Source organism: Psittacula echo (genome assembly GCF_963264785.1).
Source record: "Psittacula echo genome assembly, chromosome: 4".
Lineage (NCBI taxonomy): Eukaryota > Metazoa > Chordata > Aves > Psittaciformes > Psittacidae > Psittacula > Psittacula echo.
This window is the reverse complement of record NC_137738.1, coordinates 120421765-120446078: the sequence shown is the minus strand read 5'-3', so window position 1 is coordinate 120446078 and position 24314 is coordinate 120421765. Positions and strand designations below refer to the sequence as shown.

General features: G+C 42.1%; 1 protein-coding gene across 7 annotated transcripts in view; it reads right to left on the bottom strand.

The window, feature by feature from the left end:
• The window catches only part of PNPT1 (polyribonucleotide nucleotidyltransferase 1), a 31593-nt gene extending 8187 nt beyond the window's left edge, over nt 1-23406 (bottom strand). Inside the window, exons 1-30 of one of the 7 annotated variants that reach the window (XR_013956541.1) lie at nt 23244-23406; nt 22212-22272; nt 21837-21911; nt 21015-21120; nt 20046-20095; nt 19493-19556; nt 19358-19405; nt 18540-18653; nt 18098-18284; nt 17541-17592; nt 16918-16975; nt 16667-16763; nt 16468-16570; nt 15569-15639; nt 13986-14022; nt 13163-13229; nt 12978-13067; nt 12075-12128; nt 11290-11396; nt 10570-10641; nt 10412-10475; nt 8915-8998; nt 8363-8446; nt 7441-7547; nt 7302-7357; nt 6688-6766; nt 6222-6269; nt 5707-5865; nt 4461-4683; nt 2951-3077 (exon numbers count right to left, since the gene is read on the bottom strand). Coding sequence is in view for 3 of the 7 variants with exons in the window: in XM_080614859.1 (XP_080470985.1) it covers nt 5710-5865; nt 6222-6269; nt 6688-6766; nt 7302-7357; nt 7441-7547; nt 8363-8446; nt 8915-8998; nt 10412-10475; nt 10570-10641; nt 11290-11396; nt 12075-12128; nt 12978-13067; nt 13163-13229; nt 13986-14022; nt 15569-15639; nt 16468-16570; nt 16667-16763; nt 16918-16975; nt 17541-17592; nt 18098-18284; nt 18540-18653; nt 19358-19405; nt 19493-19556; nt 20046-20095; nt 21015-21120; nt 21837-21911; nt 22212-22272; nt 23244-23404 (2352 nt within the window). In the remaining 4 variants the exon portion in view is untranslated. Of the gene's footprint in view, nt 1-2950; nt 3078-3685; nt 4684-5706; nt 5866-6221; nt 6270-6687; nt 6767-7301; nt 7358-7440; nt 7548-8362; nt 8447-8914; nt 8999-10411; nt 10476-10569; nt 10642-11289; nt 11397-12074; nt 12129-12977; nt 13068-13162; nt 13230-13985; nt 14023-15568; nt 15640-16467; nt 16571-16666; nt 16764-16917; nt 16976-17540; nt 17593-18097; nt 18285-18539; nt 18654-19357; nt 19406-19492; nt 19557-20045; nt 20096-21014; nt 21121-21836; nt 21912-22211; nt 22273-23243 lie in introns of those variants that run through there. The other 6 variants (XR_013956542.1, XR_013956543.1, XR_013956540.1 and 3 more) reach the window with 6 other exon arrangements.
• Between the last annotated feature and the right edge of the window lie 908 nt (nt 23407-24314).

The following is a 24314-nucleotide window of genomic DNA, read 5'->3' as shown; positions in this document are numbered from 1 at the left end:
GGAACCGGCCTCAAGCTGCACCAGGGCAGGTTTAGATGGAGCTGAGGAACAATTCCTGCCCCAAAGGGTGCTCAGGCATTGGAACAGGCTGCCCAGGGCAGGGCTGCAGGCACCGTCCCTGCAAGGGTTCACACCCCGTGGAGACGAGGCCTCAGTGCCATGGGGCAGTGGTGGCCTTGGCAGTGCTGGGGTAAGGGTTGGACTGGATGTGCTTAAAGGGCTTTTCCGACCTCATTGATTTTGTGATTCAGTTACGTGTGTGTTTGCGGTCTCCATGAGCACAGTCTCAGCCTCTACAAAATGCCCTTAAAATTACTATTATATACTATAAATATATATATACACATACACACCCCTGAACACTGGGCATTCCCTAAAGCATCCCCCCTTGCAGGTGTGGAAAGTGCCGCCAGCACAGCACAAAACAATGGGCAACATCCAGGGTGAGGTCTCAGCCCAGCCTGTGCTCACACAGGGACAGCGAGGAAGTGCTGGAGGAAAAGGTGTCCCCTGCAGCACAGAGCAGCAGCGAGGTCGCTCTGCAGCACCTCCTGCAGCCATTCCAACCCCTCACCAGCAACACCTGCACCATGGTGGTCAAGGCGCAGCCATACAGAAGGCTCAGCAACCAAAGGAAAGATGAAGCTGTTCTGTGAAGCTTCCCAATGAGAGGAATGTGCTTAATGCGTCCTTACAGACCCTGTGCAATGTAAGACAGACCTCTCGGGCATTGTGCAGTCTGTAAATCTTCAGTTCTCCATACAAAAACCAGCCACCAATTTCCTCTGCACCAAGAATAACAAATCATTACATCTCAGTGTTTGCATGGGAATGAGGGAAAAGGAAACAAAAGCATGCAAGGAGTCAAGCTGTGTGGAGCACTGGGGACATGGGGAGCAGGGGAGGCTTCAAAGTGCCTCACAACATCATCTCTCAGGCTGGGAAGGGAAGGGAGATGGGAGGACAAGAGCTCCCCAGGCCAGGGCGGGTCCCGTTCCCAGACAAAGCAAGGCTTTTCCAGCATTGCCTAATGGTGAAAGCAGTTCCACCGGTACAGCTCTTACTTACGGGCCTGGTGCTGCTCCGGTGTAAGTTCAGCCTTGTTCCGGAGGAAGGGAAGGAAAAGGTTCACTACAGAATACACCCAAAGTAACTACAGGCACCTTTCCCTATGTTAAACACATTCTCTGGGCAGGCTTGGAAAGTTCCATCTGTTACAGACAGCTTTTGCTCTGGCATCCATTGTAACAGGCCTCTCTCAAGGCTTACTGCCATTCAGCACACTGAGTGTGACAACCACTGAAGAGACACACTCATGAGCTTTGTTTGCAGATGATGGCAACTGGAATACACCTCCAAGACCCATCACATACACATCTCTTCAGCTGTAGAGAACCAGTGCAGAAACATACTTCAGGATAAGTCAGTAACTGCACAAAAGGCCACGTTACATTGACGGTTTCACCAACCATGGCTTGGGAGTCACATTAAGCAGGTTACGGCTGGGTTCCACACAAGCCTTCCCTCCTGCGTGTCAGGCCTCATCTCCTCCAGGTTTACACGGCCTGATCTTCTCAAGGTTTTACACACTGGACCTCAGTGAAACCTACACAAAATCCACAAGAAAGACAAAACCCAATGGCCACAGGACCTTGCTGCTTCAGCATGTCTGCTCCTGCAAACGCTCTTCCCACTCTGCAAGGCTTCTACAAGTGCTCTTTAGCTCTTCAAACCAAGTATGAAAAGCTAAGTGTGACCTCTCCTGCTCCAGATGAGATGCAGGACTTCTCCAGGGACACAGAACAGCAAGAAACCACAGCAGGATGTTCTGGAGCAAATTCTTACCTATCATGGTGAACAGGAGATACACAAGCCAAGAACTGGCATGAAAAACTATTCCTTCTGCGTGAAATAAATCCATGCTGTCTCCAGGCATTAAATCAATGACCTCTGTGGAAAAACACCATCCCAGAACACACCCAGACTGCACTCCCTCAGATACAGGGCTCCTTTTTGCACTGAACTGCATCCAGGACTCTGCAGCCTGGCATGTTAGAAAGGGCAGCATGATCTTGTCATCTCTGCTAATAAAAAGCAAGTCAGATCTGGGGGGCTTCAGCAGCACAGTGGATTTTGGTAGGAGGGGCTGCAGGCAATGAGTAAATCCTCATTGTCACAAAACAGAGCAGCAGGGAGCTCAGATTTCTGTTGTTTCCAGAAGCAAGACAGACAACTCATTCCTAAACCACTTCCAATTTCTTGGAGTGAAATGAAGAGACTGTATCACTCCCTCTGGCAGGTAATCCCACAAGTACAATTAGGCCAGCTCTTAATGCTTTTACTACAGTACTCATAGTATTTATTGCTGGTGTTTAAAGACACCCCAGCGCCTGATGCTCCCTGCCTGTGTGAATACTTCAGCTTTGTCAGATAAAGGCATTCCTGACCTGGTGGAATGCTGCAGCTGCCCAGCTTCACTTTCCAAAGTAATTCCTTTCAATGGCTCCATTTAAGACGGGTCATTACAGAAGCTACCTAGGGCAGCAGAGACAAAAAAAAAAATCACCATTTCAACATGAAAACACAACGACTGCAGTGGGGCTGAGCTTGCTTTCAAGCACTACGGACCTACCTGCTTTCTAACCACAGCTGATGGCACCAGAGAGCCAAGGACCTCCTGCCAGAGCCCAACCTGCTGCTACTGCCTGCGTGCAGCCAGCCTGCCTTCCCTCCAGGAGGGCTCACACCAGCACACACTCATTCAGCCTTGGCTCCATTGGAGCTGCTCAGGTGAAGGTAAGCTGGGTGTGCTCCTCCCAGACAGCTCCCAAGCCAGGCTGACTGCACAGGTTCTGCCACAGGAACACAAGAATCTTTCTCCTACTTTATCATCCATGAAACAAAGTCCCCCAAGCACTGCAATAGCTGATTTACTGAGATCATCACCTACCACACAAATAGTGCTCCTGTTACTGCAGGCAGGAAATGCATTACCAGGAAAGAATGGGATTCTTTTGGCTCCTAAATCATTGATTTTCACGGATTCAAATGCAAGCATCCTACTGGTAATGAGCTAGCTGAAAAAAAAAAAGCTTCCAAAGTTAGTATTTTAGGTAATATTTTAGTAACTGCAGCATCCATCTACTACCATCCATCTACATTCTACAAACGTAGCCCCACAGAAATGATTCTACAATAAAAGCAACCAAAACTTGGAAAACCACTTAGATTTGGGAGGTCAGCTTCTGAGAACAGTGATGAGAAATGGAAACATCTCAGCTTCTGTTCAGGGACTTCAGCATTTGCCTACGTAATATCATTAACACAGTCTAGGATAAGTAATGAACATGGGCTCAATCAACTAAGTCATAGTAAGGCAAGGACATTGGAATTCTTACTAAGAAACAGGACCCCAGCCTGGTTTGTGTTGGAAGGGACCTCAAAGCTCCTCCAGCTCCAACCCCTGCCACGGGCAGGGACCCCTTCCACTGGAGCAGCTTGCTCCAAGCCCCTGTGTCCAACCTGGCCTTGAACACTGCCAGGGATGGGGCAGCCACAGCTTCCTTGAGAACACAGTCCTGAAAGAGGAAACGATTGCTAAGGAAAACCTTTCCATCTCATATGATGAAAGACATGAGTACAGAGGAGTGGCACAGTCGGTTCTTTCTTCTTTAATATTGTAACTTAGAATAAAAAAAGGAAAAGAATGAGCAATTGTTACTGTACATTCACATTTCTCCTCCCTCCAGTGCTTTGCTTTTCCTTTCAGGAGGTTCAGAGCCCACCTGCCTTCAGGTGGGAAGCTGATATTAGCTCAAGTACAAACTGGTGAGCAGCAGAAGGGTCTCACCTCTTTCATTTGCAAACCTGTACCTCACAGGAGAAAACCAAGTGGTTCTGCGAGCCCCTGGTGAATGGTCTGAAGGCTACAAGACACCACTGATTCCAGAGGCCATATTCCACTGATGGAATATAATCAGTAAAGGAATTCTGACACCCTTAGCGAGGGTGTTTTAGGGGGAAGATTTATCCCATCAATTGCTTATTCCCAAACAATTATTTTTAATGTTTTAATGATGTATTTTCCAATGAATTGTTAATGAACCCAGATAATAATGATGTTTCAGCCAGGTCCTTTGTTTTGCCCCCCTTCTGCTCAGATACTTTAGCAATCAGAACCCTATCACAGTTACTGATGTATTCATGTGAAACAGTGTCGATCATGTTAAAGGTGATACTTCAAGCCTCTACGTTTTGCTCAACACTTCAGTCTTGCACCCTGAAAAGCCAGGAAAACTCAGATCAAGCATGTGTCTCAACTGAGTAACAGGATAATTCCTTTTCCCAGGAATATTTGCTTCTCATCTTTACAGTTTTGAGAGGATAGTGAGAACAACATTAAACACCGCAATGTAATCTGCTCTTCAGCCTACACAATTCCACGTTCTTAAGAGCCTCACCTCAGCCTCGTTACAGGTGAGAAAAGCATTGCTTGGTTCTGGGTTTATTTTAAAAGGGTTTTTAATCAGTTTGAAGACTCTGAAGTTCCACATCACCTTGAAGCATAAATAGTGTCTACTTTGACGTACGATTCACTACCATCCACCTGCAGATTCTTGTGCAGACATCTACAGATTCTAGCAAAGGCCGCTTGGGTTTCCATCGACTATCCCAGCTTGATTCCTGAAAGAGACAGAAAACACCCAGTAACCAACTGCTCGTATCAGGGCACGGCATTCACAGGCATTCATAATTCATTCATTCATTTTAATTTCTTCCAGGGCTGTGAATCATGCCTGAAGATTGCCACAGATGGCCTCAAGTTACCACTGGTGCATTGCACTCTTGTGTGCCAATCTCACTGTGCAACTGCTCTTGGTTTTATGATCAGACACCTTCATGTCCTAGTAGATTCCCAATTAAAACCAATGTAGACAACAGCGTGGTGAAAGGTATAGGCATAACTCTTTTTGTGGGCTTAAACTAAACCAGAGGAAGTTCAGGTTGGAGATAAGGAAGAAGCTCTTCCCTGTGAGGGTGCCCAGAGAAGCTGTGGCTGCCCCATCCCTGGCAGTGTTCAAGACCAGGTTCGAGAGGGCTTGGAGCAATCTGCTCTAGTGGAAGGTGTCCCTGCCCATGGCAGGGGTTGGGACTGGATGAGCTTTAAGGTCCTTCCCAGCCCAACCCATTCTGTGATTCTATGATAACTCTATTAACAGTCAAATACATGCTGGAAAACTAGTTCTAGGGAAGAGCCTTGGGCATTCCATTAACTGAGATTGCCTGAGAAAGTCTCCACTAAGCAACTCAAAACAAGCATCTTCTTTTTTCTTCTCTTTCCCTCCCTTTTTTCCCCCCCCTCCTTTAAAAAAAGGATGGCAAGGAAAAGAAGAGGGAATGCTCCCATGGATGTTGTAGATGAACAAATTAGTTTGTATTGGAGAACGCAGGCTGTGCAGGATGCCTTAAACCGTCAGGGCACTTGAACAACTTTTAAATATCAAGCTCTTTATATCTGCAGCACACGAAAGGGTGTGATAAAGCCACGGATAACTTACAACATGCTGCAACATTAAGTGGCAAGCAGTATTTGCACACCACTGAAGGGTAACTGTACTGTAGAAAAACAAGACTGATACGATTCTTCACAACAGTTGTAAAGAAAGCACAGTACTGAGTCATCTGAAGCTGTTCCTATGGCCTCACCTGTCACTGGGATGAAGTCGATGACTGTGGAATGGTACCTCCCAGGACAATGCTGTTTTTGTCAGTCAGGGTTTTAAGCGCAGTTGTGGCTGGTGCCTGCAGGATCTTACGTGAGAGCCTCATTCTGCCATCAGTTGGGTCACGTCCAAAGTATTTAACCTGTGAGGAAAACTAAACGCTTTCAGACTGATCAACTTAGAGAGAGCTGGAGATAGAATTTTCCCTGAAAGGTGGTGTTCTGGTCTGGTTTTTCCATGTGATGCTAGCAAAACCATAAACAACAGGCACCATTTAGCCTGTCTTACAGTTGAATTCATGTGGTACTCTGATAGCAAGAGTTTGACACTCAATAAATCTACCTTGAAATGATCAGACCTTTAACCAGCAGAGAAAGGGAATGTAACATGGAAAATACTTTCTTTATACACACCAGAACCAAACAACCAAATAATTCACTCAAATTCTACAACAGGAACAACAGTTTGGTTGCATTTTAAAGTCAGAGAAATACTTACCTGAATTTCTTGTCCAACTTCTAATCCCAGGGCGCTCGGATGTTTAATCTAGAATACAGTGAGTTTGGGAAGAGTTTATTTCAGTGTGACTGATTATGTTACCTGTAAAAGTTCTTTCTTTTAGGGATTCTTCATGCTAAACTTCAGACAATCACTGCAACTGAACGCTACCTTATGAACAGCAGGTTTCTAAGTGTTACACAGTAAAGTGATTGCAGATCCAAAGAACCTGGTGATGTGCATAGAAGTACAAAGAATAAAACCATGGTGGACATAGTTAGACTGTTCGCATCTCTAAGTACAGCAGAGGTTACCCAAAAAGGTGCTGCTCATCTAACACAGCTTTTAACATAGAAACTGTCTCTACAATAGCAGATGTGTTACAGCTAAAGCAGACTCTGTTTAGTGAGAATTGATGAAAACCAAATCTAAGTGTCCAGTTTGTCCTTGCTTAAGCAGGCATTACCTTTCTCTGATCAAGTTGTGAGTTATGCAGTAACACTGGTGTCATGTTTGGATATAGTTTTACCATCACTCCAGAGTCTCTGCAACAGAAAACAGCAGGGTTACCTCAAAATGCATTGACACAGGTCTATGTATTTTACTCTGCGTATTGACCCCAAGGCAAGCATTAGAAAACTTGTCATCAACAAGATTTTATTCCTCCCTTTTAAAAATCTTATCTCAACCATAACAATGTCCTCTCATTTTTCCTCAATTAGAAGCGCATGGAAATCAGTTATTTCAGGACAGTGTATTTCAGTAATTACCACCCAAAAGTATACGCAATTTTTGCAAGACCTATTGGATTGAGAAGTGAAAAGCAAATTCCTACCACATCAGATACAAAGACAAAAAAGCCTTAGGTTTTATTATACAAACACCCCAATAACTAAACAAGCAGCAAAAATAAACAGACATACTAAGAAACAGAGTATTTTCAGCTAAGAAAATATCAGGGATGATGCAGGTGCCATTGTCACCAATATACATTTAGCAATCCCTTTACATCATATTTAGGTATCAGGAATGCAGCCATATAAACTCATTTCTACTTTAACTCCAGAGCAGGTTTTATACCTTATTTCAGTTATCGTGGCTGTATAAACTGCACCAAATTCCAAATTCACTTCTTGCTGTAGGGGGAAAAGAGAAACCAGTAAGAGACATGTTCACCAAATGCAAACTGAAAGAGCCAACAACAGAATTCTGCCCTTACATCATCTTTGCAGATGTCACGGATAAATTCTCTTGCTTCGTGCATGGCAGTAGGGGTGGGGGCAAACACAGAATATGTCTCTTCATCCAGCTGACTTACAGTTACACCTTCAAAAGAGGATTAATGAGAGGATTTAGGTGAACAGTGCTACTGCTTCAGTAGGCAGAAGTTATATTCAGTAAAGACTTGAATAGAGCAAAATGATTTTGCACAGACTCATTAAGATCTCAAGAGCAAAAAGTCTTTAGTTCATAGGCAGAGAAGCTGCATAGATTTGATCTACACTTCAGCATGTTCATGATCACACTTGCTTAGCTTTATATCTTACATTCAACACTATCTGCAAAACTGCCCCTAAGTGACCCTTCAACTGCATCTTCCCTAAGCCCTGAAAAGCACCATCACATGTGCACCACACTGGGAATTCCTGCTGTGAGACAAACTGCAAGCACTTTTACAGAGAGAATCTACACAACTAAGGTGAAGCTCACTTCAGCTACATTAGCACTTCAAAACACATGCATCTATTACCCAAGATACAGCACAGACTCGCTTTGAACTGAGCACTGGAACACCTAACCATAGGTTAGGTCTGAAAAGACAGTGTTTTGCAGCCTGCAGCATAAAGCACAAATTAAAACTGCCCTTTTCTCTTGATATTTCCTCCTATCTACTTAGTAGGTCCTTGCTGATACACAAATACCAGTTTCATGGAGATGGTCTACAGAAAACTGGGAAGTTTAAGTTTAGCTACTTATAGTTTCTAAAATGGCATAACGATAGCATTAAGATTCAGCAATAGCTGTGCTACTAATACCTGTGCTACTAAGATCCACCAAGCAAAACCTCCGCACTAGCAATATTCATACAGAGAAGCTAATAGCACATTAGGATAATATCAGAAGAAGCAAGAATGTCTTACCAGTCTGTGCTTGAAGCTTTTTCAGATTATAGGCTCCAGGACCAACAAATCTTAATCTTTTTGATAGTGGAACATGGATAGTTTCTGAAAGAAAATGTAAAAGTACTCTTGAAATGCTTAATATAATAATCTTGTAAGCTATCATATACTATGTCATGTTCATGTAGGTTTTAATCTTCTAGAGCTGCTGTATTGGCTGAACATTGACGTAATTACATTGTAGAATTGAAGTAAGTGAAAACATGGAACACAAATACTTTGATGAGTGTAAATTACCTTAAGCTGTACCAATATTGACACCTTTACCCACTCTGAGAGTTCCATATAACTTCAGTTTAATCCTGTTTTCTGGTGTACAGCAGTTTACTGCTGCTGTCCCACATGGCTTTAAAACCCCCCAAAATTCACCTCAAAACTCAAAGAGAAAATAACTCCAAGGGTCAGAAACATGTAACAGACATTCATTAAAAACCAACTGGTCTAAGCAGCAGCTTATTGTTCAAAGGTAATTATAAAATAGATGAATTCATATTAACATACAATGAGCATTACCTACAACAGGTCCACTTTCTTTCCTATTAGGTCTGGGTTTTGCCAGCGTTTGGTTCATAATTTGTAAGATCTCCCTCTTTGCAGCTGTGGGGTTGGAGGAGAAAGGAGGAGGAAGGAAAAAGTAAAGAGCTTTGTGTAAGATGAAAATAACTGTATGCAGGTTTTGTTACAAAGTAGATGAACATCCATTCATAGAAACCTGCCTCCTGCCTAACTTGAGAATGTAGCATGGGAACCCAACACATTTCAGGCAGTGCATGTTCGCTGCAGTACAACCTTCTGCTCTGTGCATATAAACTCCATCCCTTCAGCACACTCAACAATTTTATGCAGCCTAGAACATACCTACAGTTCTGTTTCAGGGTATTATTCATATGAAGCAGAGTGCTGCTAAGCTATACTTTGATCAGTTATGATACACTGGCCTGGAACTTTAGCTGAGCTGCTTCAAGTAAACCACCATTCAATAGGAATCAGGAGTTCTTACATTTTAATAAGGGTCAGAATACAGAAAGCAGTAAATTTCAATAGTAAATATAGCTGAATTTATGGTAAATGAGAAAGAGTTTGCTGTTCTTTTTGTACCAGTACTCTGTTGGGTTTAGAAGTCATGTAATAAGGTGCTTGTGTGTCAGTTCAAATCCATTTCAGATGCTTCCTCCCTTTCCCAACTTTCACCAACCAAAAGCAATCCAGAGTTTCAGTGCACAGACCTGCACTTCAGCCTTCACTACCTGTGTTATTCAGAAGGAACCGAGCTGCTAGATCTTAACCATGAACCATGACACAAGGTTTTACTTCAGGTCTAAGAACCCACTGCTCAAAAGACATTTAAAAACTGGTGTAAAGTTACTTTAAAGTTAGTCTGGAGTTTATTTTTTATCAGCCCTTTCTACTGATGCATTGCACAGCAAAGAGCAAGCCTTTTTTCCCCAACTTCTCACATTTGTTTCAATCCAGTATGACAAATATGTTAGAAACTGAGGTGGCTCAGTAATGCTGGATCAGTCACACACAAACTACTGCATGCAGGTATTTCATGATGTATTACCCCAATGCTGCTCTTTTGTACATTAGTTTGCTATGCCACTAATTTTATTGCGATTTCTCCAAGCAAAGTACCTGTTGTACCCAACTGGTGACCATTAGAACCACACCAGTTTGTTCTGTTTTAATAACAGGAACCTCCAGGAGCAGCAGACACTGTCACTGGGGCTGTGTACAATAACATGGAATTTGAGAGTGGTGAAAAGGGCCTGGATTTGTGGAGACTGAACGCTCTCCTGTGACACAAAAAGCTCTTTATTTGGTATGAAGTGCCTATATTGAAGTATAACAGGCAACATCCAAACCAGACCAGTTCTTTTTGAAGATAGAAGCTTTTCCACAAGCAGAACAGCAAAAAAAAAAATAATTATTTAGTTTCATAAAACATAGAATTTAGTATAATTTATCATATTATTTGATAAAATCGGTGCAAAACAAATATGGACCTACCTGTAGCTTGCTGAATAGCTTCCATTACAACTTTTATTGGTATTCCTGGCAGTTTAAGATCAACCTAATAAGAAAAGAGTTAAGTGACATTAATATGTAAGAAAAGGTTTAGATACCTTGGCACAGTTTCACTTTGGGAAGATTTAATGTTACAATACCTGTAAGGCAGTTATTCCTTTATTAGTACCTGCCATCTTGAAATCCATATCACCATAGTAATCTTCAATTCCCTACCAGCATAGACAGAAAAAACAAATTGGAGTAACTTTATCCCAGTGTCAAGTCTCATTATACTAAAAGCACATCCTGTGTTTCAATGAGCCACCAAGCAGTTCTGCAGACTTGGAATTACTTTGAAGACTTGCATGGTTTTCTTCAGTCTTATTTTGCAGTCCACGATTAACATTGCTCCTTTCTCTCGTCAAAAATTAAGAGCTTTGTGGACTAGTTTCTGAATATCTGGTCCACTGATTTTGCACTATTTGTGGACGCCAGTGTGAAGCAGCAGCAGCATGCTAATGTTCATTCTTCCCCCTTCTGCTATTTTCCTAATGTCCATTCAATATATTGTGGCTTTCAGTAAATTATTCAAGAATTATTAATCCAGAGAAAAGACAAAATTCATTGGAAACAGAGCTTGTGGGAGCTTAAAAGAAATAACTGAGTAATTACAAAAAACCAAGACACATGACTGGACATTACATAGAGATTTTTTGAAATAGGGAAGGAATTTGGGAGACAAAACAGAGAAGACGGAACTATTTGGTATTTCCAGTAGTGCATGTTGCAGACCTGATGGGTAAAACACTACACAAAACACCACAGAGAGTATTTACAGAATTAACCAGCAATAACCACCACAGTGCTAGGACACTCACCAGGATGTCCGTCAACAAACGATAGTCCTCAATAACTCCATTTTCCAGACTGCATTTGGTAATGAGCCCTATGGCTACACCTGCAACTGCATTTGATACTGGAACTCCTAAGAGTGGTAAATAAAAAGACATTTTTATAATCTTTGGTCATTTCCAGATCCTGTAACACATTATCATGACCAGCAGGTCGAAGGAGGTGATCCTGCCCTTCTACTCTGCTCTCGTGAGACCTCACTTGGAGCATTGTGTGCAGTTCTGGTGTCCTCAACATAAAAAGGACATGGAACTGTTGGAACAAGTGCAGAGGAGGCCACGAGGATGATCAGGGGCTGGAGCACCTCCCGTATGGAGACAGGCTGAGAAAGTTGGGGCTGTTCAGCCTGGAGAAGAGAAGCTGCGTGGAGACCTCAGAGCAGCTTCCAGTATCTGAAGGGGGCTACAAGGATGCTGGGGATGGACTCTTCATCAGGGACTGTAGTGACAGGACAAGGGGTAACGGGTTCAAACTGAAACAGGGGAAGTTTAGATTGGATCTAAGGAAGAAATTCTTTACTGTGAGGGTGGTGAGGCACTGGAATGGGTTGCCCAGGGAGGTTGCGAATGCTCCATCCCTGGCGGTGTTCAAGGCCAGGTTGGACAGAGCCTTGGGTGCCATGGTTTAGGGTGAGGTGTCCCTGCCCATGGCAGGGGGGTTGGAACTGGATGATTTTAAGGTTCTTTCCAACCCTGACTATTCTATGATTCTATCATATGTAGTTTTTCTTATTAAGTGCTGTATTTTGTACCTGCATCCATTAGCGCCAAACTTCCACCACATGCAGAAGCCATTGAAGAGGACCCTAAGGAGTTAGAATACAGAGAAAAAGAAAGTATTGAACACTGGTCAGAAGTATCTGAAACAAAACTTGTCAGGGATATCCTTCAATGACAGCTTGAAACTTAAATTGTTGCCATTCAGAAAATCCTGTGCAGCAACCCACATACAATAAATAACTGCAACTAGAAGTTTTCTGTGGGAGAAGTATTTTTAACAAGGATGGGTAATACAGTTTGAATCTTTCATGATACCAATACCAAAAAAGCTCAATAACCACCACTAATAAATATTCTAGGTAAAGAACCTGTGGGTTTGCAAGCTGCAAATGGGAGCCCCTCTCTCCATTGACCCCCTCCTCCCAGCCACGTCATCTCACTGCAGCACTCGTGAGAAGTTCCTCAGGGAACTTCTTGCCACACACACAGGGGAATCTGCAGGAAGGTGACATGGAGAGAGCTCTTTCCCAGACTGGAGATGAGAAAGAACAAAAACAGGCAGGCAGAAATTACCTCTCAGCCAGTGAGGGTACGAGCTCTGATTAAACACTGAAGAATGAGGCTCAATACATGCTGACTTATTTTCCTTACTCTATAGCATAAAAATGCCCCCAAATACTATTAAACACAGATTTCCTGTTTACATTTCATCCTGGTACTGTGCTGCTACACAAAGTGAAAGAAAGGTCCATTGTTCATGACCATATACATCCTTTTTAAGTATGGTAATAGGTAACAGAGCTATCAAGATTAAGAATGTTAAAAATGAAGTTTATTAACTATAATGCCTACAACTCAAGCTTATCAAACTTCACCTTTTTGAAGAACCAGATTTAGTCTCTGGCACTAGGTTAAAAGTCAGAAAACCATAATACCATTTGACTCCAAGACTTCAGAAGTAACTCGTATTGTGAATGGGAAATCCTGGGGGATAACTGGTTTCAAAGCTCTTTCTGCCAGTGCACCTGGTTATAAAAAAACACCAAGTCACCCATAAATAAAACCAATCAGATAAAACATTACAACTTAGGAGCATGGGACTGCTCTAATCCGAACTTACCATGTCCAAGTTCTCTTCTGTTCATACCACTCACTTTGCCAATCTCATTAGTTGCGTAAGGTGGAAACTATGAAGTAAAACACGTGTATAGAGAAAATTAGCTAGGTTTTTAAAATTATTTTAAAACATACACTTAGAAAAGATTCTTTGAAGCTTTGGAGCATCTTCAGGTAAAAACACATTAAAAAAATCAAACCAGCACACTTCTGTTTCAGTACTGTAGACTGACTTTTAGTCACTCAGTCTGGAACCAGGAGCACTTTAGGTAGTGATTAGTGAATGTTTTACTTCCAGAGAATAAAGCAGTTGCAAGGTAGTTGAGAAACAGCACAAGAAGTTAACTCCAATTAAACTTGCCAAACAACACATCAGAAAGCTCATTTCTGTCATACACATAACAGGACAAGATGTGCCTGGTGCCTGCATGAAATACTCTGGGCAAGTTCCAAAGGCTGAGACAGATCCAAGATGTAAAAGGACTTATTGACTATTGGTGTAGTATGTCAGCTGAACATATTAATAGAGTTGACCAAAAATAATAGAGCAGATTAATCCTGCTTTCAGCAATAACCCATTCTTAAGGAGCTCACCTAATGTTAAGATATTAAGAAGACCGTATAAGAGAGCAATTCACATATTATCCAGTGCTTTTTAGGAAACCAACAGTTTTGTTCATAAAGTGCAATATAAATTCACATAAGGACTTTAATTAATAAGTTCTAGCAAATCTAGAGATAATCTGTGTCCTTGGAAGTGATCAATACCTCCTTTAAAAGCCCTTCTGTGAACCATGCCGAAAGCTGGGACACAGTAAAGCTCTTACCTCATAATGCAGCATGAAGTTTTTATCTTTTATCCCACTACGAATTAAAAACAAGAGCATGTCAAAAAAGAGCCATCAAACATACAATAAGCAACTTGTAAGATTATAAATAAACCCAGCCAGTATCATGAATCAATAGATTTGCTGATCACCCACATTTTTCTTAAGGTTTTCTATGCAGAAAGCAAATTAAAAAGCACAGTCTACAAAGAAAAACCCCCATATGTTAATCATCATCATCATTAAAACAGTGCTCCTGGCTGTTCTGAGTTGAATAGGCCCTGTCAGTGCTTCATGCTGGTTTTGGTGTGTCTGAAGGAAGAATAACAAACAAAAATCAAATTCTCACAACATCAGCATCTTACTGCACACAATGCGGTACGGACTTAGAAGCTTCAGCACTCAGAAGAACAACTGAGAATCTCTGTAACCACAAAATAGCTTTTGATTCAATCAAAAAGTGTGCTCAAAACAGTTACCAAAGTATCATAAGATCTGACCCAGCAATAAGGACAAAAAGCTCATCTATAAAGAAAGTTGCATCAAGTCAAGACTTGCACGTAGTGTCATACAGAGGCACTGATGAAGGCCAAGGCCAGGTTGGATGAAGCCTTGGGTGCCATGGTTTAGTGTGAGGTATCCCTGCCCATGGCAGGGGGGTTGGAACTGGATGATCTTAAGGTCCTTTCCAACCCTAACTATTCTATGATTCTATGAAGCAACTCACTGACTGCTAATTAAACTCCATTATTTAAACACAGGAACTGATTTCCAAGAATACCAAAGTTACAGAATATGGACAAATACCTCTACGCCAAAAGAGTGTCAGCTTTGCTTCAAGATGTAAACCTCCCACACTGGTGGGATGAGATCACTGAACTGCAGCCTTAAACAGAAGGAGTTTCCCCTCTCAACAGGGTAGCCCTCAGCAATAAAATGTTAATGGCAGAAGGACTTGCTACCTGGTAAGTTAAATTTTCCTCACTCCATTAACAAAGAACACACACACACACTTCACCCTCTGAACTTCTTTATTTTGAGACAAAATGAGAATGTTTAGATAGGCTGATTCAGCTGGGGGAAAAAAAGCCCATCACCCAGTTATCTGCGTTTTAACTTGCTTTCCACTCTAACCAAACTTGAAACAGCACTTCATGGGCTACATGCATCCAATCTATAGAGCAAAACTGCCAGACTTGTGAGACAGATTGAGTAAGCTCATATCAAGTTCCAAGTGTGGTGATAAATACTTGGAACAAAGAGAGAATGAACCTTCATCAACTGTTTTATTTAAAGAGGCTTGACACAGGGACACAGTTTTGCAGATTCAAGAGTAATTCACTATTTCCCTTCTTTCTCAGCTGGACTGGATGCTGTTACTTGTCATACTCCCCAGTTTCAAATGTGCATCTATGGAATTAATGTCACCTTAAAAGGCAACAGCCAAGATCACTTCAAAGTCTAGTTTTACACATTTTTCAGTCCTAATGGATATGGATAGCGAAGATCAAGGACCTTATCACTGTACTTAAATGCTCACCCTCTTTTTAATACCACTGACAAAACACCATAGAGAAGCATACCTCACTGCTGTTGAGATAACATCCGATTTTACACTTGATTCTATAGAGTCAAATGTAACTGTACAGAGAACCTAAAATAAAAGGACAGAGGGTAAATAAACTGCTCATACACACTTCCATCATTGCCAACTTTTACTGTATATGAAGAATCAAAAAGACTGATTTGAGCAACAAATACGCTGTCATCTGCAAACTTTTTCCTTCACTGCACAAATGTATTAGTATCCGCAAAGATTACACAATCACATTTAAAAATTAGTAATTTAATGTTTCTTAAACCTGGAACAGTTCGCTCCCTATAAACCAAACTACTTCATTTAAGAGCCTGGGCCAGATGTCATGCAAAAGAGCAAACCTGTTTATCAGATGGACTGGCAGCATGTGTTATTTTTAGTGGGGAGTAAATCACTGTTTGCAACTCCCCGTGTTCCCTGTAGTAAGTCAGATCAATGGCTGACAGTCATGGAAAGGAAAATGAGGTATAGAAATATAGCAGACCCAAACTCACGTACAATCTTACTTTAATCCCCCCCACAACATCTGAGACTTCAGGCAAAGAAGAGAAAAAAAGTCTCATTAATAAGACTTTTTGGGGTACAGTCTCCCTATTCAGTCCAGGTTACATATGAAGTTCCTTTTAAAAGATGCACAGTTCAGCACTGCCCTGCACAGCAATGACCCATCCACTGAGTCACTTGTTTTCCTAAAACCAAACAGGATTATGTTTTACATTAAAAGCTTTTGTTTCAACAAATATCTTTAACATATTAGTCTACACAGAGGGGTGAAAAGATACAACTTTGGACTTGCTCTCTTCTCAAACCACCTCTCCCCAAGACAATGAAAGGCCCAAATCAGCTTTTAATTAATTTACAGTATCTGATGTTTCAAGATATTACCTGTGTTTGGCCTCTCTGAAATAAGGCTGATCCATGAAGCATTTTGAACATGTCCACTTCACATTTAATATCTCTGAGGGAAGTCAAATCCCTCCCGTCACACCTAAAGTAACAAGCAGAAATTACGAGATCAATGAAACTATAGTGTTGGACAGAAAGTCAACAGAAATGTTATTCAGTAGCAGTTTGATCTCCTTACCTTCTGTATTCATTCAGAACAAGGTTTCGGAAAATATCCTTTGAAACCACATTGAAGGATTCTATGATTTCATAAGGCTCAGCCTCTGGAAATTTTTCTGGGTATAAAAAAGAAATTGCATCTCAAGTTGGAAAATGAATTTTATGTGTCTTTTACTGAAATAGCTGGGCTAACAGAGCCCACTGTAGCTCTAAGTAGCATCAGCTTGTGGTAAGCATTCTCTAACCATTAAGCAAGCAGAAAAAGCATACCTTTTAGCTGTTCTTCTGTTTCAAGCCTTATTTTGTTAATTGCTTCATCTCTAGAAACCTAGAACACAGAATTTGCAACCACTTAACTCTACAGAGCAGAACGCAAGTTGTTGGGTTTTTGTTGGGTTTGAAATTCGGTAAAACTCAGGGAATAAGAACTAGGATTGTCACACAAATACCAGGTTGGAAGGGATCTCAAGGATCATCCGGTCCAACCTTTCTTGACAAAAGCATGGTCTAGACAAGATGTCCCAGCACCCTATCCAGCCCAATCTTAAAGAGTGTCCAGTGCTGGGGAACCCACCACTTCTCTGGGGAGATTATTTCAATGGCTGATGCTCTCATTGTGAAAGATTTTCCTCTTATCTCCAACCAGAATCTCCCCAGGAGTAACTTGTACCTCTAATCTTTTCTATGTGACTCCTTGTAAAAAGGAAGTCTCCATCTCCACATACAGCAAACAAATATTCTGGTATATAAGAATTTACAGAACAATTTATTATTACTACTGCAAATATATGCAGAGGAGAAGAGTTGTTATTATCATTAGTGTAAAGAACTAAATCTTAGTACAGTTTCATTATGATATTAATAATTGTATCATGTTTCAACTGATCACTTACTTTATCATGGCCTGAATCCGTGAACACTGCGTAGATCTTGTTGGAAGCAAGTCTTTTGGAAGAAAAGAAACAACTTTTGAAAACACAGCTTATAAAACACATAATTAGGTTTTGAGGACTAAACGTTTGTCTTCATTAGCAGTAGGAAAGCCCCAGACTGACATTTATACACATTACTAGCTCCAGCTGCATTTCCTGCCTGCTCTCCTGCCACCTCTCTGGAACTCGTTATCTCTTCCACTGGACAACATCCCAACTTCTCTTGTCACTCTTCCACAAGAAAGGCATATTAACTTACACTACTTCCACTGGGTTTTCAGGGTGTTTGGTTTAACCTGTTCTTTTCACTAAGTATAAAAGAGAGCGGAAAGCTGTGTCCCTAAGGTTCTATGGAAAACATAACAAGTACTGAACATTCAAAACATGCTGTTTCATTAAACAACCCCCCACCATCACCCCAAACTATCTGATCAGAGCTCAGCAAATTAAATTCTGGTTAAATAACCACTTTGAGTCACTTCACAGAATTTAGATCAAGTTATTTGGTCTGGACTTACTTCTTTGCACATTCCACAATCTCTTCAGGAGCAACATACAACTTCTGAACAGTTCTCTTGACAACACCCTGTTCTTTCACTAGCTGCTGAATTCCCTGGATTATATGCTGAGTTTGCTTCACCCCTACTTTGATGGCATGACAGAAGTCTTGTTGCAATATATTCTCAGCAGTTGCTTCCAACATAACTGTGAATGGAAATTTAAAAATTAAATATTATTTTATTGCTCAAAAGCAATCTAACTCAATTGAAGAAATACAGATTAACATTAAACTGGATAGATAAAATGGAATTTACTTTATCTAACCAAAAGTTAAACCTACCACTGTTATTTACTCCTAATACTGTGTAAAAATACAGGTTTCAAAGATGAGGAGAGCATCAAAGAGACACTAACTTGATTTTCAAACCCTCAACAGCTATTACTCATTAACCTACTTACCAACTTGGTTTTGTGGAGCTCCAGCAACAACTAAATTTAAAGTACTAGAAGACAACTGTTTTCGTGTCGGATTGATAATAGTTTCTCCATCAAGCAGTCCTACTCTTACTGCACCTACAAAGAAACTCCAGATTATTATTGTTATAGTAAGGAAGTTCTTTAAGACATCATTTTACGTTTATTTTTGGTTTTAGATGTATAATTTTCAAAGCTAAGTGTTCATTGTTAAATAGTAGCAAGTTAGCTATATATCAAGAACAAACGGGTAAAGCAGAATTATTTAATTCTTGAATTTCTTCTGGGTAGGGCATACAATGCTGAGTAATATTATACACAAGGCTGTAAGTCTGTTGGGGTTTAAGTCATTTGGGCACACCTTCTAGAATACAGGCAGGTGAAAGGAAAACACAGCCAAATATTTGTTCTTGGCTAGATCATTTCTCTTCACCCAAAATATTCACAATGAAATAAAGCTCTTCTTAAGCTTGAGTTCCTGGAAAAAAACAAAGCTGTATTCCTATCCAGCTGTTTTCTAAACAGTGTTTTTCAAGACCAAGTTTCTCTAAAGAAAAAATACAAGTGAATGGTCTCTATACTATACTATTTCTGGACTATAAATCCGTCCAGGAATACATTTAGCCCAGGAAAAATAATGCTCTGAATTGCAATAATCTTACCCACTGCAAAATTATTTCCAATACTAGAAACAAAAGATAGTAGACTTCAGATTCAGTGTCTTATTAAAAAAGAAATCATGAACTGTGGTCTAAGCCTTCCATTATGTTCAAATCATCCATCATTTCAAAATACTTACTTACCAATAGGACCATTCCATGGGATATCAGATAACGCAAGTGCTGCAGAAGCTGGAATGGAGAGATAACAATCTGTATTAGAAATAATGGATCACATTAAATCACACACAAGCAGGCAATTTTTAACAGTCCTCTTACCTCCATTGATTGCCAGAACATCAGGGTCATTTACACCATCTACTGCTAAAAGATTACAAAGGATCTGGCATAAGATAAAAGACAATGAATAATTTTGACCTATGCATTTTTATTAGCTGTCAATACAAAGCTAAGGACAATAAAGCAAAACTTTCCACATATTTATACAAATCGTTATTGCAAGTGAAAACTTGATCAGGTATTTAAACTGGAAAGCTCACAGAAAACTCACTAATGTAAATGTATAATATCATATACAACACAGAGTATTAGCTTTTCTTTCCTCTGTTGTACAGAGGATATTTGAATGTCGTTCCTCTACAACAAAATCTGGAAACTAGTATGTAACAAAAATGATTTGAGACAAGGAAATGACAAACTAAACCCCAGCATTTCTCTATTAGACTGTTTTTCAGAGTGTAAACCCTTCCTTGATGCTCATGAAAACTGCTATACTTAAAACACTGACTAGATTATGTGAAATTTTCACTGGATATACCCAAGATTTCCATTCTGAAGGCAACTATAGTTAAGGACAATGAGCGTGACCTACCTGGGTATCATAAAAGTAGCCTGCTGGAAAGAGTGGCCTGATTGACCGATCTGCAAAAGAAATAAGTCAGTATCTAAGAAGTATTTGGGTTTCAGTAGTTAGTATTCAGTTTGTATTGTAATAACCTCATAAGAAGCTGACAAATGGTTTAAACGAGACCCAAACCAACAAAAAAGAAAAGGCAGAGAACTCAGAAGGAATACAATCAAGTCTAATATTCTACTCTGAGTGCTACTGGAATAAGAGGTATTTGGGTGAGCATAACTTAACAGTTCGAAAAGTCTATGCTTTAGGATACACATAACCTATTAGTATTTCATCAGAAGTATCTTCAATGAAGGGACATAGTGCTCAAAGAAAAGCAACAAAGGCATTTTTCCATGATTTCTCATTAATCTTATTTCACTCTGAAGCATATAGGACCCTATATAACAGCCTGGGCCTTATAGGCTGTTCCTTCTCCTAATTATTTTCATTGCTGCCTTAAGATGCTGATGTATATATGTAAATGTTGAATTCCAAAGTGTTCTCATATCCTTGAATGGAGACAGCCATGATGGAAGTAACTTTTCAAGCAGGATCATGAGGAAGAGTATGAGTGTATACCAATCAGTAAGTCTGCCTCTGTATTTCAGTTTAGCTTGGTTGCTCCTTCCACCCATCCAGAGATGGGCAACGGCAGAGGTAACATCTCTACAGTTAGGATGAGATCTTAATCTCCGCAAAGGTGGTAACAAGATTTCTCAAGATCCAGGCTCATATATAAAGTCACATGCACACAGCATATGTAATGTGTTGTTTTGAAAATCAGTACTGATAAACAAGAAACCGCAAGTTTGTTTCCCTCTGACATTACTGCAAATCAACTCTGCAAACAGCAGGTAGAAATCACTATCTTTTCGAACATTCATATTATTTAAATATTCCAAAATAGTTAAAATAAATTGTAAATGAAATGTTGCAGCCTACCTATTACTCTGCTTGTAAGAATTTCTTTATCAGTGGAACCAAGCTCTCTCCTTAGATAGTTTGTAGGAATTCTCCCTGCTGCAGCAGCTTTCTGGCGGTAGTCAACCTTTAAAAACAAAACAGGGATTCCTAAAGACAACAGATCACTTATTTCAGAGCCAGAGATTCATTCAGTTTAGAAGGGACACTTCCAAAGGTAATGCTCACAACATGGTCAGTTCTGAATTCAGATGACATTATTCAAGCTCTACCTTGATGACCAAATGGACCCTCCCATTCTATATAGACTGCTCAGCCAGTCATTTCCCAGTCTGAACTGTGCAGAACACTACTGCACCCCAGGTTCAGAGGGATTCCAGGGCACTGCTACAAGTATGAAACAGGCTGTGTTTCAGGATAGATCCCTGAGGAACTATTATTCAACCTGAACTTAAGTCATTAACCCTTAATAACCACAGCCTCCTGAGCCTCATGATCCAACCAGTTTTCCACACATCTGAAATGTAAGAGCTGAACTTGGATGTTGGGTGACATGGAGGTGTCCCTGCCCATGGCAGGGGGGTTGGAACTAGATGATCTTAAGGTCCTTTCCAACCCTAACTATTCTGTGATTCTATGAAGTTCACAAGGTTTTTGTGAAAAGCCTTCCTAAAGTCAACAAAGACAACATCCACACCCATCCCTCATCCACAGACATAGCTGTTTTATCACTGTTACTCCGAGGTCCAGAGTCTGTAGTCCCCATTCCCCCAGCATCTTGAACTCCACTACTCAATCATTACCACTGATGATCACAAAACTCATTTTGTCATTAGTACTTACCACTAATGGCATAAACTGAGATGCAGAAGGCTTGGTTTTACTGACTGCTGTGACCATTACTGCTGTGTCACCTAGCTGGATTGAGAAAAAAAAAAAATGAAATGACCTGCAAACAAAATATTGTCCAAATCCCTAAACTTATTCAGACTAAAACTCCAGAATATTCTTTGCAGAAAACAACCACATAAATCCATGCTTCATACCATTATGTTTGCTTTCCAAACAAAACCCTTCTTTACAAAACACAGCTACTGGTTAATTAGGGATTAAATTGCCACTTGAAGCTCTCTATCCTTTTAACAGGCTCTGATACCCTAACAATGACTGTTCAGATGCAGACATTATGAAGTTGCCCAAACTTTGACTTTTTTTTACCTGAACAACAGCAGATCCATCAGCAAACCTCGCCAGTTTTCCGGAAGACAATTCCATCTTTCTGTTGGAAAGAAATAATCTGTTAGTCATGGTGAACCCAAATACATTTTCCAGTAAGTTCCACATTCATCTACAGCACCAGCTGTATAGAATACAGGCTACACTTCACACTAGACACAAAAATCCCCATTAGATCCAGAAACTGAAACTCTTTGTCCAAAAGTCCCATTAAAAGTGCTTTTGCCTCAAATGTCCTGCTCCGTCACCTCGCAGCAAAGACCTGCAGCTACACTGGATCTTACCTGAAGTCTCACACATATGGCTTAGAGGCAAGATGTTTTGCTCATACCAAAGATGAATCATTCACCTGTTCTGGGTGGAGTTTGGTCTTCATAGAATCCCAGCCTGGTTTGTGTTGGAAGGGACCTTAAAGCTAACCCAGCTCCAACCCCTGCCACAGGCAGGGACCCCTTCCACTGGAGCAGCTTGCTCCAAGCCCCTGTGTCCAACCTGGCCTTGAACACTGCCAGGGATGGGGCAGCCACAGCTTCTCTGGGCACCCTGGGCCAGCGCCTCAGCACCCTCACAGGGAAGAGCTTCTGCCTAAGAGCTCAGCTCAGTCTCCCCTGTTCTGGCAGGTTCAAGCCATTCGCCTTGGCCTGTCCCTACAGGCCCTTGTCCCAAGCCCCTCTCCAGGTTTCCTGCAGCCCCTTTAGGCACTGGAGCTGCTCTAAGGTCTCCCCTTCAGGAGCCTTCTCTTCTCCAGGCTGCCCCAGCCCAGCTCTCTCAGCCTGTTTCACGACTACAAAACAAAGGTACGCACCGGCTGTACCCGCACAAGGCAGGGAGATCTATTTGCGCACTCAGAGCCCCTTTCCCCACCTCAGCTAAAGAACATTCCTCCATGCGGAAGTACCCCTGCCCCGCTCCCACAGCGGAGCAACGCCAGCAGCACTGCCAGCGGCAGTTTCTCCTCACGGCTGTTGAACCCGCCGACCCCCTGCCCACAGCCGGTACCGAGAGCCCCCTCACCTGCCGCCCACCTCCACCGTGAGAGTGCGGCAGGCCCCGGCCGCCACCCGCAGCACGCAGCCGTCCGGCAGCAGCGGCCGCCGCCATCGCGCCGCGGCCCCGCCGCCAACGGCCCAACCGCGGAGCGCGACGCGGCGGCAGCTCGTGGTGGCGGCGGCCATGGCTAGACAAACCCCACCAGTAGCCGCCATCCGATTGGCTCTAGGAAGCGGCGGGGGACGGATGCCGCGCAGTAAGGAGGAAGCGGATTGGCTTTGGTGCTGGTGGTAGAGTTTCGATTCCGCAGCGCGGAGCCCTTGCCGGTGACGGTGGCTGAGGAGGGTCAGGCGGCGTAGGGCGCATGGCCCCTCATTGGAGTCGTCCTGCGAAGTCTGAGGTAAAAAGTAGCGCAAAAAGCCCCATGGCGGCCCCTGTCTCTGAGGAGACACCTTTAGAGCTAAAACTAGATTAAAATGTGGGTGGACACGAGCACAAATGGGAGTCAGGCTGAGGGAAAGGACACCTGCGCCATGGCTGCAGCCTCCTTCCCACCACTGGTGCCTCAGGAGACCTTGTGGCACCTTCACACCCGTGAAGCCTCACCCGGCTGCCACCACCTCAGTATTGCTGCTGAGTGACAGCACCCACAGGGCCTGGCGTGGGGAAGGTATTACATGTTACAGGTCAGAATCACAGAGTGGTTTGGGTTGGAAGGGACCTTAAAGCTCCTCCAGCTCCAACCCCTGCCACGGGCAGGGACCCCTTCCACTGGAGCAGCTTGCTCCAAGCCCCTGTGTCCAACCTGGCCTTGAACACTGCCAGGGATGGGGCAGCCACAGCTTCTCTGGGCACCCTGTGCCAGCGCCTCAGCACCCTCACAGGGAAAAATTTGTGTGCCTCTTGTGTAAGAAATTACAATATACCCACAAAACCCCCATGTTTCAAAATAAAGAGTTGCAATTAAGTGCCCAGATCTTTTTAGGAATTAGTCTTACAGCTGTATTAACCATAAATCCCACAGCAGGGTCTGGCAACTGGAGCGTGGCAACAGTGTCCAGGGACTCACAACAAACTTCAAGGTCACGCTGATCA